Here is a 13,418-nt window from a genome sequence, read left to right on the forward strand (position 1 = left end):
AGCATGGAACTGTGCAAAGTGAGAGCTGTTAGGTGCACCTGAAGCAGCGCTTAGAGGCAGAATCGTGCCACCTAATCCTTTCATTAGAAAAGGAAAGTGAAAGTGATTTAAGCTGTTGACTTAAACTAAGGAAAAAAGTAGAGCAAATTAAATTCAAAATGAGGAAAAGACAAAATTAAAGCAGAAATGGATAAAATAAAAATCAGAAAAACAGTAACACAATTTAGTTGGGCCAAAATCTGGTTCTTTGGAAATATCAGGAAAATTAATAAACTTATGACCATTCTGATCACGTGAGGGGCAAAAAGTGATTATCTGTATAGACCCTACTGAAAGGCTAATAAGGAAACATCATGAGGGTCTGTGTGCCAACAAAATGGATAGTTTAGACGAAGTGGGTACATTCTTTAAGGATATATAAACCACAGGACTGGGGTTGCAACTTGGTGGTAATGCCTTTTTGAATATGGAGGCCTTGGGCTTGATCCCCAGCACTTCACGAAAAGAAAGAAAGGAGGGAGGGAGAGAGGGAAGGAAGGTAAGAAGCAGGGGAGGAAGGGTATACACTCTGAAGCCAATATGTATTAAAGAAACATATTAAAGAAATTGAGTTCATAGTCGAAAAACATTGTCACAATTAATTTACTGCCAGATGGTTTCAGGAATGATTTAAAACAAACATGTAAAAAAGAAATAATAGTCTTTGCTAGAAAATTTAAGAGAAGGGAACACTCTGTAATTTCATTTTGTGAATTCAGCATTACCCTAATATCAAAAGTAGACAGATGTTGCAAGGAAATGAAACTATAGACAAAATACTTTCTTTGAGTGTAGATTCAGAAATCCTGAACAAAACAAAAACAGATCTTACCAGCAATATTTAAAAAGAACAATATGCCATAATAGAGGTGAACTGAATAAGGACTCCAAGATATCTACATGTTAATCTCTGGAACATGTTTTGCCTGAGATGGCAAAAGGGACTTTGTTAAGGATTTTGAAATGGAGATGTTATTCTGGATTATGCAGATAGGCCTGATATAATCTTAGACCTCTTTGGTAATAGAGGAGCAGGAAATAGACTTGAGGAAAGAAGCAAGTGGTTGCAGTCTTCAAATATGGAAAAGTTATGTGTCAGGTTTTCCCCTACATACTCTGGAAGGAACCAACCCCACCAGCACTGTGATTTTAGCTTTGTAACATTCATTTTGGACTTCTGGTCTGCAAAACTTGAATAAGAGAATAAGAGAATAAAATTATGTTGCTTAAGCCACCAAGTTTTTGGTAATTTTGCTATGGCAAAAATAGGACACTAATTTGGTGACCAACTGTGAGTGTAAGATTGGTTTAAAATTTAATTATGTATCAGTGTAAGTACAAAGAAGAAAAATTATACAGTCACTTCAATAGGTCCAAAATAAACCTTTAACAAAATTCAGCTCCCGTTCGTAATAAAACTTTAAGCAAACTAGAAATAGCAGAAACTATTATATAAAACCCTACAGTCAACATCACTTTTCTTTATCTCTCTCCTTCCTTCCTTCCTTCCTTCCTTCCTTCCTTCCTTCCTTCCTCCCTCCCTCCCTCCCTCCCTCCCTCCCTCCCTCCCATCCACCTCCTTCTCTTCTCTCTTCTCTTCTCTTCTCTTCTCTTCTCTTCTCTGGTACTGGGGATTGAACCCAGGGGTGTTTTTACCACTGAGCTACATCCCCAACCCATTTAATTTTTCATTTTGAGATAGGGTCTCACTTAGTTGTTTAGGACCTTGCTAAGTTATTAAGACTGGCCTTGAACTTGAAATCTTCCTGCCTTGGCCTTGTGAGTTGCTGGGATTATAGGCATGTGCTAGCATGCCTGTCCCTGGCCCTTTTTATTTTTATTTTGAAACAGGGTCTAACTAAGTTGCTTAAAGCCCTGCTAAGTTGCTGAGGCTGGACTCAAACTTGTGATCCTCCTGCTTCATTCTTCTGATGAAAGATTAGTGTTTTTTTCCCTATGATTAAGAAAAAAGCAAGATGTCCTCTTTGACTGCTTTTATACCATATTGTACTTGAGCACGTAAAGAAAGGGCATACGGATTACTATGGAAGTGAAATTGTCTTTATTTACAGATACAGGATCATACAGGTAGCAAATCTAAAACAGCCTCCCAAAGTATGGAAGGAACTAAATGAGTTTAGTAAGGTTGCAGGCTACAACTCAATTCCTTTTCTCTCTAGGAGCAATGAATAATCAGATATTGACATTAACAATGTCACTTATGATAGCACCAGTAATATTCTTTAGGAATAACTGGCAACAGATGTGCAAGACCCAAATGCTGGAAAGTTCAAAACAGTAGAAAATTCAGTCATATGTTTTTGTTTCTTCTGCATAGGTCCTAAGGTATTCCTTCAGTATGAAGACCATGTCATAGACATTTTTCAGAGATACTTTTCAGATTACCTCTCCCCTTACTCTTTAAATTTTCCTCTTTCTGGAGCTCTTCTTGTTAGACCTTCACATTGTGTTCAATATTGCTTAATGTTTTGTGTTTTCCATCTTTGTTTCTCCTTCTGTATAATTTTCTCAGATCAAGCGTTTCCTTTAACAATTCCCTCTGATGTGCTCCTTAATCTGTTGTCATATCCTGTTTATTACATCCACAAATAACTGGAGAACATTTACTTAGGATTAAATTTTTAGTGTGAACTCATTTCTCATATTCAGCAGTTTGATTTTTTTCCTCTCAAATTGAAAGCCTTAGGCCTTTTAACTGTCTCAGACTAATATTTATGCAAGTTTCTGTCTTCAGGGATCCTGTACCCCATACCACACAAGTAGTTTAGTTCTAGATGCTGTCAGTTGAATATTTGCTTCTTGCAGTGACCTATCCTACCTCCCAACCCCTAACTGACAGCTTTGTTTTTCCATGGTAGTAGGAAAAGTTAGCTTCTGTATACTTGTAGCTTTGAGTTTTTCATTGTTTTTGGCATTCAGAGATTTTCTTTTTTTCACTTGAATTTAGCTGTATTTTCTATTTTTCTTGACCCTTAGCTATATTTAAATGCTGTCTTGTCTAACATTACTGTTTCTTTTCTTTTTGTTTTTTTTTGTACCATGGATTGAACCCCAGTGTGCTTAAACTCTTAGCCACATCCCCAGTCCTTTTTATATTTTATTTAGAGACAGAGTCTCACTGATTTGCTTAGGACCTCGCTAAGTTGATGAAGCTGGGTTTGAACTTGTGATCCTCTTGCCTCAGCCTCCTGAGTCACTGGCATTATAGGCGTGTGCCGTTGTACCTGGCTCTCATGTATTCATTTGTTTTTGTGGCACTGGGGATTGAACCCAGGGTCTTGTGCATTGTGAGGCAAGCTGTCTATCAGCTGAGCTATTTCCCTAGCCTTCCCATGTATTTTTGATGAGAAAAAATTCCTGACTTAGAGCATAGTATTCCATGTTTTGGATGTTGCTTATTTTTGTTTGTTTAAATTAGTTATAAATTGAGTTTAACTTTTTAAAACACATTTTCTTCTTTCTAAAGGTGATATTGTGATACTCTTTTGGTCTGGATTGGTGGTTCTAGTTTTCTTCTAAAATTATGATATTTTAATAATCAAAAGAAAATTTTGATGAAATTATTTGTTTATAGCAACTATTTCACTTTAAGCATTGTGAATGGATCTTTGAGTGAGTTGAGGAAAACTGTGTATTTAAATTTCATTTTGTCAAGATACACCCTCCCAGAGAGTACAGTTCATCCTTGGTACTGAAGATGATGATGAAGAACACATTCCCCATGACCTCTTCACGGAAATGGATGAGCTATGTTACAGGGATGGAGAAGAATACGAATGGAAAGAAACTGCCAGGTAATGCTGCTGATTCCTACTTGTTAAAAATTGACTTGACTTAGTTTCTTTTAGTAATAATTATATTAATTTGAAATTATGGGATACATCAGGTGCTTTAAATTGGTTAGCAGAGAATTTCCTTGTTAGTGTCTGGAAATTTTAATCTTTGATTTTTCTCCTTATTCTCAAATCTGTTTCCTTACATAATCCTTTATTCTTTAAGTTTAAAATAAGAAGTAGAAACTATGAAACTCCATAGTTTGTTTTTTGTAGACTTATTTGTGATAACTAAAAAAGAAAGCATGACTGTAGGCATTACAAACCATAGACCTAATTTGTGAAAATATGTTTGTAATGAAAATTTTGTTTGGATGATGGTTTTTTCTTTCTTTCTTTTTTTAAATGACAAGTGTATTTTATTAAAGTTCAAAAAATGGGATAGTCATTATTTATAAAGTATTTTTATGTATTATTCTTTCAGATGGCTGAAATTTGAAGAGGATGTTGAAGATGGTGGTGACCGATGGAGTAAACCTTATGTGGCAACTCTCTCTTTGCACAGTCTTTTTGAACTAAGGAGTTGCATCCTAAATGGAACAGTCATGCTGGACATGAGAGCAAGCACTCTAGATGAAATAGCAGGTATTTAAGGAGTATAAACATAGAAATAATTGCATAAGGAAATGAAGTGGCATTTTAAACATTTACGTAACAGTTTTATTGAACTTCTGTTCTTTGCAGGGACAGTAGGAGGAATAGACATATAAATGAAGATACTTTTTATTTTTGTCTCTAATAAGTTTTTGAGACTAGAATGTTAAATTAGGCGGACATAACTGTAGTATCAAGAAGAGAGTGACTAGTACCATGAGCAAGTATGGAGTCTTTCTCTGGAAATTTGGAGGAATGAATTTTTTTGTTTCTTTGTGTTTTGGATCAAGGTGTCTGGAGAAGCTTCACAGAGAATATGAATTATACCACTTATTCAAAGAATTTGAATACATGGGAATAAGGAGCAGGGATTACAAGAGAAAAAGCATTCCAAAGGAGGAGGCAGCAGTAGGAAAAGTCTAGGGAAGTATAGATAGGTGTGACTCTCAGGAAAGCCAATTCTGTGCATGCATACGGATATCAAGTAGTAGGCGATAACCTTAGGAAAATAAAGATTGTGATGAATTTTGAATTATTGGGGGAAGACAGTTGGATCTGGTGTAGGTATTTTGGTGATCATAGTGGTGTTTCAGTTTGGGAGCAGTGTGATCTGGAGGGATGCTTCAGGAGTTCTGGCAACAGGATAGGGTAGCTTTGGATTAGGAAGAGGTTAGAACAGAAGTCAGTTCTCCTGTTATTCTCCAGGGATAGACTAAGGAAGAAACAATGATGACCTCAGCTGTGGTAGGTATTGCAATGCAAATGGAGGAGAGAGAGATTTGGAGGAAAATGTGGAAGAAAAAGTAGAAAAAGACAGCAGATAGCTATTTGGTCACTTAACTAAAATTCCTAAAAATGAAAATCAAGGTTCAGAGATAGGAGTTTGATAGATTGGCTTTCCCCATAGTATTTGATCTTCAAGGAAACTATAAGCTAACTGGAATTTCTCAGAATATTTCAAGTTTACTGGATCATTAAATTTGACAACATACTGGAAATCTTTAAATTGTGAAAGTCCTTATTTTTTGTCTTGTATAAATGATTAAAAAATTGAGTTAGGATTAGGAATATTGAATGTGGACATATGGGTCTTTCTTTGGTTTTGCATTGAACACATAATACAATGGAAATATTGTATAGGTCATTGTTTACTTGTATGGTAAACTGTTGTCATTGTGTTATTGTTATAAGTGTACCTGCTAGGTTGATTCCTCCAGTGTTCTTTTTTGGTACTGGGGATTGAACTCAGGGGCACTCAACCACTGAGCCACATGCCCAGCCCTATTTTTTGTATTTTATTTAGAGACAGAGTCTCACTGAGTTGCTTAGTGCCTCGTTGTTACTGAGGTGGACATTGAACTTATGATCCTCCTGCCTCAACCTCCCAAGCTGCTGGGATTACAGGCATGTGCCACTGCACCCAGTTCCTCCAGTTTTCTTTCAGAGTAATGTTATCATAGTTTTGAGAATTTGACTGCTTAAAAATATCTCAAATTAATACCACCATTTGAAAATATTTATGCATACTTCATAATGTAAAAATAGCCCAGTTACCACAGTGATGTGGAAGATGGCACTGCCACTAATCTTCATTTTTCACATCCCTGTCAGAGCCCGGTTATTCCTCCTCATAGAAGTTACTGCTTCATGACATTTTATCTACTTATTTCCTCATTGGTTTTTATGCCTCTGAAAGAGGGAGAGCAGAAATTTAGTTTGCTTTTCGTTGCTAACTTTTGTGTTCTTAGCACATCATGAGCACTTAGTAAATAGTTATTGTCTGAATGAATGTGTCCAGCTGTTCATCTACTGGAACAATTTTCAGGAGAAATATGAGATATGTTAATAATGTTAATAATATTAATAATTTAATAATATTGACATCTTGGGGCATCAATATTATTAAATACTCAGCTTGATAGAATTTATTGCATCCATGCAGAAAAGCACTTTCCACCATAGGAAGGCTATTAGTGTAAAACAGTAACTTCTCTGTAAATATAATGGTTTTTAGTGAAATAAGGGTCTCTGCAATGTGTTCATTTTTACTGACTGGATAATGTTCATATTTATTTTTATGCATATCATTCAATATTAGGAGAGACCAGTAATTCTTAGAGTAATCTAAGACTCTCATTTTTGTTGAGATTTCCCTTTGGAATTTGTTTTTTCCTGTGTTATATCAAGGTTTTCTTAACCACAATAACTGTTGTTTTTCCTTTGAATAGACATGGTATTAGACAACATGATCGCTTCTGGTCAGTTAGATGAGTCCATAAGAGAGAATGTCAGAGAAGCTCTCCTGAAGAGGCATCATCACCAGAATGAGAAAAGATTCACCAGTCGGATTCCCCTTGTTCGATCTTTTGCAGATATAGGCAAGAAACATTCTGACCCTCACTTGCTTGAAAGGAATGGTGAGATAAGTTGTGGCATCCAGTTTTTGCTAACAATTCTAACAGCATTCCAGTATGTTACAGTTAACATTTGGGAAAAGAAGGATGACATTTCCAGAGAATTATATAGGTCATTTGATAATTTTTTAATATAATGTTATTGTGCCTTTTAGAAATGTCATTTCTTTACAACATGACAAAATCATCTGTATAAATCACTTGGATGAAAACAATTAAGTATTCATTCTCTTAAAATGGCACAAACTACTTTCCTAAACGTTACCACTGATTCCTTACCCTGAGTTACTTCTGCTATTTTGTTTCTATTCAGGGTGTCTTGTTGTATACTTGATTAAAGAGGCATAAATTATCATCTCTAATTTTAGTTCAGTGTTTTAAAAATTCTGCATCTTGTTGAACCTTTAAACCTATATTAGATTTTTTTCCTATTTTTTTTTTTTATCCTGATGTGCTGTATTTGCAGGGCATTAAACAAGTGTTGTTGGCTTGGTTTCTGATTTCCCTGCTCTTCATTTATACAGTTTGTGGAAGGTTTTTATGACAGGGCCTGTCTTACACCAAGGTGTCTTTCAGGATACTGAGATGGCTCAGGCCCAGGTGCACATGCCCCAGCTCTCCACCCTCTTTTCTGGGCTGGTAGCAGGTCATGTGGGATGTGGGAACAGTGTGTGGGAAGGGTGTTTTTATGTCTGTTTCCTCTGTTCGTGTCTTCAGACTGGCACACTGGAAGGGTTGCCTTTCTTTGTTTTCTTGTGTGTAAAGTAGAAGAATACCTCAATAGGGTTCAATTTTGATTCTCAAGGAGAATTGTGATGACAGTGAATCTGAAAGACCCAGGTGCAGGGATTAGAGTGGCTTATGAAGGGTCATTATTGCCTCTAACTGCTACTGTTACCCAAAGCTTTTGAGGATTATGGTCATGGCGAGTGCAGTGTGGCATAGTGTCTTTCTGTTCATCTTATTTGACCCTGAAATAATAGTATGACTTTTAAGTGTTGTATGAACACACAGCCATGGATTTAATGTGTTGACAGTAATCATCTTTTGTAGCTCAGTGTAATATACTTAATCTGACTCTTCTAAGTCTGTTTAAAATTATGCCTTGATACATTTAAGGAACCTTTAGAGTAGAATTAAAAAAGTTAGGTTAAAAAAGTTAGGTTAAAAAACTTAGGTTTAATTTAAAAGCAAGCTCTATGGCACTATTTACCTTTCTTTTTCGTCTTTCATATATTGAAATATATATATATATATCTCAGGTTTGGCAAACTGAATTCATTTACCCTGAGGCACCCTTTTAAATCTTTATTCCCCTTATGCAGTGGTTTCTGATTATCCTCTCATTTGTAATTGATTCCCTTTAATCATAAGACAATAGTTGTTTTCTTGTAAATGCCATTTCATCATGTTATTTTGTCTTGTTTGTAATTTAACAGTTTTTCTGCATGTAGCTTATTTTTCTTAACTAAGTGGTTGTTTATGGATTAAAGGTTAATCTTTTAATGTTTCTGGGGTTTCTTGAGCATGTAATTTTGATCATTAGATCATATGGGGTTGATTTTTGTATTTCTCATGTTTTTCTTAAAAAAGAATGGTGTTCATTTAAGCTGTGCTTAAATATACCTTAGAATGTAACTTAATAGAAATATAGGGTGTTTAAGTATGCATGACCTTTTGGAATATTGTACACTTACTTCTTCTGTTGTGGGTAAAATGCTGTAGTTTTTCTCTAGTTAATTCAAAGATTGCATATATTTGGTTAAATGTGTCTACTATGTTAAAACACTTTTAGGACATTTAATAATAAATACCTTTAGAGAGTCAATAATAAGTAGCCTTTAAAATTGACCTAATTCTCTCTTTAAAAAATTGATACATCTTACATATTTGAACCCTCCTTGAAAGCACTACCAAGCCCTTGGCTCAATGTTATAAATATTTAATATCAGTTTTACATTAGAAATTATTAGGTAGTATTAATGTGGGCTTTTGTTTTAAGACATCTGTAGCTATTTTTTATAATGTAGGAAAAATACACTAAATATAAATTATCAGTGCTGGTAAGTGTTTGGATTCTATTTTTTAGATTATTTTTACATTCTCAATTGTCATTTATTTAAGCAGTTACTTTATATTGATTTTTGTGTTCTTTTAAAAAAACGACACAGTATTGGTCATTCTAATATGTAACAGAATATTGTCCCATACGATATGTCATTAACATTTAAAAAAAAAAAATCTATGTTCATGGAATTAATTGCAGTTTGAATAACTTTTCAGTGATTTTCTAACATTTAAAATCTGATTGATGTGTTAACCCTCACAGCATGAATTTGAAATATTGGGCCTTTAAAGCTTGTGATTTATGGTGTAAATTGATTTTTGTGTCTCCATATGCCGTCTGCAGTGAACTTCATCATTTCTCATTTATTTGTTTTATCTCAGGGGAAGGCCTTTCAGCCTCCCGCCATTCTTTGCGAACAGGTCTCTCTGCCTCAAACCTTTCATTGCGAGGAGAATCGCCTTTATCTCTTCTTCTCAGTCATCTTCTTCCTTCTTCAAGAGGTGGAACCCCTGCAGGCTCGAGGTGTACAACCCCAGTTCCCACCCCTCAAAACAGTCCTCCTTCCAGCCCTAGCATCAGTCGCCTGACCTCCAGAAGTTCCCAACAGAGTCAGCTTCAGGCCCCAGAACTACTGGTTTCACCTGCCAGTGATGATATTCCCACAGTAGTTATTCATCCGCCTGAGGAAGACTTAGAAGCACTGAAAGGCCAGGACCAGAAGAATGAGGAAAATGTTGACTTAACTCCAGGCAACTATCCCAAATCCTCCATGTGTGGTGCTTTCTGCCTCTGGATCACTTGCACTTGGAATGCCTTTCAGCACATAACTTGAGCAGCATATGTAGATAATGCTAATTATTTATCTTGACTTCTGCATGTTTTTTTCTATGTTGTAGAAAAGAATAGAATTATTAAAAATGTGTTAAAAAGAATTAAAAAAAGACAACACATAATTTAAGCCCTTCAGAACTTTTTACTGGAATTTTAAAGGTCAAGGCAACTAAGATTTTAATTTGCCTTAAAAAAAAATTTTTTTTTTTTTTTTAAAGAATGGTGGCTTTTCTTGTGTAGTTCACTTATAAGGCAAATGGACACATATGTATTTAAGACAATGAGATGATGTTCATTTTATCTATTTGAGGCTTTTAAAATAAAGATAGGCTCTTATGTTCTTTTTCTTCATTTTGCCTCTGAGAAGATTGAGGTTCTCTGGTAACTGACTTCTGAAATTATTTCAAAACAACTGTTATATTTAAAAATAACATTTAGTTGTCCTTTGTTCAATGTTATATCTATCTTTAATTCAAATTTTCCTTAAGATTTTTAGCCAGAGTTCCTATAATTATGGCTAGGATGTGTTTTTTGTGTATAAATTAGAAATTGTTTCTTAATAGGCAAAAGGTTTATAGCTTAATTAAGAGTTATAGATTATGGTAATTTTGGTTCTTATCCATTGATTATATGAATTTTTTTTTCATAGGATTTTCTATGTAATAGATATTTAGAAAGTACTTTTAGTGAGTGTTTTTTTAACTCATTTCAGGTAAACATCAACGATATACACTAATACTAACTAGTTTTTGCAGTACTGTGGATTGAACTCAGGGCCTTAGGCATGATAGGCAAGTGCTGTATCAATTCTGTTTTTAAATTTTATTTTGAGACAGGGTCTCCCTAAGTTGCTGAGGCTGACCTCCAACTTGTGATCCTTCTGCCTCTTTCTCCCAAGTAGTTGGGGTTACAGGCTTTTGCCATCACACCTGGCCTAACTTGTGGTTTTAATCACTTAAGTATTATTACATTTCTTGTACATACTGATAATAATCTAACTTCAATGGCAGTGCAGTTATTCAGTTATCCTATTCAATATACAGACTCGTATAACTTGGATGTACACACCCATTTTTAAAAACTCAAGAACAGTTTAAGTTTCTCTGAGTTACACAGCTAGTAAGAGAGAGCCTAAATTCTACTAAATCCTTGTGTTCATACCACGTTAGGAAAAACCTCTTTCCTCCTATTGGCTTTATCTAGATATACCAAGTACATTTAATCAAAGCATATTCTAGTTGCAGAGTTTATGCACACATTTAGAAGTACCAATTAAGTTTTTGTGGCTCAGCCTCAGCAAAAGCGAGGTGCTGAGTAACTCATTGTGAGACCCTGTCTATAAATAAAATACAAAATAGGGCTGGGGATGTGACTCAGTGGCCAAGTGCCCCTGAGTTCAGTCTCTGGTAAGCACTCCCCCGCCGTCCCCAAAAAAAGTTCTGTGGCTGACTACTTGTAAGATTATTTATGATGGTAGTTATAACTGCCATTGCTTGATAGTTGTTATCTAGATACTTTTCGGCAATCATATTTCTAAATTTTATAGCAGTATCTTAAGGTTGGTGTTATCCTCATTTTACAAATGAAGGAAAAACAGAACTATCAGTATCATATTGTAAAAGGCTAAAGCAGGGATTTGAACTTAGCTCTACTTAAAACAAAATCTGTTGTGTTGTATTTCACTGTGACTTTATTCATTTGTGAAAAGTATAGATTAATAATGAGGTGTCTGGACAAAGGAGACAAAAAACACTTAGAAATAATTACTTAGAAATAATCAGTACTCTTAAAAGAACTAGCAAGATTTTCTCTTTTTTCCTGGGACAAAAATGATTTTCAACTTTCCTTCGTTTTTACCTGTTGTCATATTGATTGGTAATTCTGAATGTTTTTGGTTTTATCAGCTCTTTCTTATGAATATAAGGGCCTCTAAATTTTATATAAAAAGGAAGAGGCATAAAGGTTCACAGTGTTGTGTTAGACCATGTTAAGGAAATAAAAGAAGCAATTAACTTAGAACTGAGAAGCCCAGGGTGTTATTGTCCCACCCCCCTGTGAATTTTTGGCAGTGAGTTTGTCAACTTTTCTGAAGAGAAGAAATTAAAATGGAGGGAAGGGGGAATTTATAAAGGCAAAAAGAACCTCTTAAGAGGACATCTGTAAAAGATTGTTAGTTACTGAAGAAAAATAACAAAAGCTGCTATATGTTTTTTCCTGTTTAATCACCTTTGGTGCTTAAAACACTTGGGAACTCTATTGGAATTTCCTTGATGTCTGATACCACCTCTTAGGAGGAAAGTGGCTCCAGCATCATATTGGGGAGGCCAAATGGGTAGATGCGGATGTCATGAAGTCATGATTTGTGCATACCCCTAATAAAAAAGGAGGTAGTAGTTATTCTTGGGAGAACAATTATTTGTAAAAGATATATTTAGTATTTTTCCAAACTCAGTATTTCTCAGCCTTGCACTATTGATATTTTGACTAGGTAATTCTTCCCTGGGTGGTTAGGTGGGAGGAGGAGGGTAGTCCTGTGTTTTGTAGGATGTTCAGCAGCCTCTGGCCACTGTGTACCAGCTGCTAGTACCACTCCCCAGTGACAACCAAATACATCTAAATATTGCTGGATGTCTCTTAGGGCGTAGTTTTCCCTGGTTGATAGCCACTGCTTTATTTCTGCTTTCAAGTTTGTAATAACAGAAAACCGATACCTTTGAGTTAACTTTTTCTGTTACACTTGCTATTTGAAAAAAAACCAATATGTGAAATAGATTTACCAGAGTATGCTTTAAAACCCATTGTTGATTTTATTTATATAATCCTTTCATCCTTCCTTCCTTCCTGGAATTGAACCCAGAGGTGCTTTACCACTAACTATATCCCCTTTCCATGTTATTTTTTATTTTGAGGCAGAGTGTTCCTTAAGTTACTGAGATTGACCTTGAACTTGTGATCTTCCTGCCTCAGCCTCCTAAGTCACTGGGATTGTAACCACTATAGCTGACTTTCTTTTTTTCTTTTTAACGAAAAGAAGCATTATTAGGAAGATGAAAATGAATATTTGCTAACCTAAACAGCTAGGTTGTACAAGAAAGGATCTGAAAATTCCCTTTCTGACCACCTCCAAGATGTGGACCCTATTGATATATACCTTATCCTCTTTAAGGAAATAAACACAGTTTTCCTGAGTTATTTGTGCAAATGATTGAGAGCTTTATTTTTTGGTGACTTAATTCTGACCCCTAGGAATTCATTGTTGGAGCAGGGAGATTTGCTTTACAGATTAAGAAAACAGCTTTAACTTAGCTGAGGTTTTGAAGGACTACCCCAGGAGGATTAAGGTGGAAAGCCATGCTAATTCTGAAAGAAGGACGAGGTTAGCCTAGTCACTTCAGGTCATCTCCTCTAGCTTTGTCACCATTAAGTTCCACATCATTTCCTTTTCATATCATTTGAGTTCTGCATCATTTCTTCTTGTATCTTCACTTTCCTCCACAGCCCTCTCATTCTGCTCCTTTCTGCCATATCTGGTGGCCAGAATTATTCTGGGAAACTGTGTCTTAAGCAGTCTTTTGTTTGTGTATCCACAGATTAAGTATAGTGTACAAAGGTTAAAGC

The 13,418-nt window shown here is 35.4% G+C and overlaps 1 protein-coding gene across 8 annotated transcripts in view; it reads left to right on the plus strand.

Moving 5' to 3' along the window:
* Window positions 1-13,418, plus strand: part of SLC4A7 (solute carrier family 4 member 7) — a 97,784-nt gene that overhangs the window by 38,422 nt on the left and 45,944 nt on the right. For 3 of the 8 annotated variants that reach the window (XM_079114263.1, XM_079114266.1, XM_079114264.1), the window contains exons 4-7: window positions 3,716-3,854; window positions 4,318-4,478; window positions 6,716-6,904; window positions 9,350-9,718. In XM_079114263.1, coding sequence (XP_078970389.1) covers window positions 3,716-3,854; window positions 4,318-4,478; window positions 6,716-6,904; window positions 9,350-9,718 — 858 coding nt within the window. The remainder of the gene's footprint in view (window positions 1-3,715; window positions 3,855-4,317; window positions 4,479-6,715; window positions 6,905-9,349; window positions 9,719-13,418) is intronic. The other 5 variants (XM_079114265.1, XM_079114267.1, XM_079114268.1 and 2 more) reach the window with 3 other exon arrangements.

Source organism: Sciurus vulgaris (assembly GCF_902686455.1).
Source record: "Sciurus vulgaris genome assembly, chromosome: 16".
NCBI lineage: Eukaryota > Metazoa > Chordata > Mammalia > Rodentia > Sciuridae > Sciurus > Sciurus vulgaris.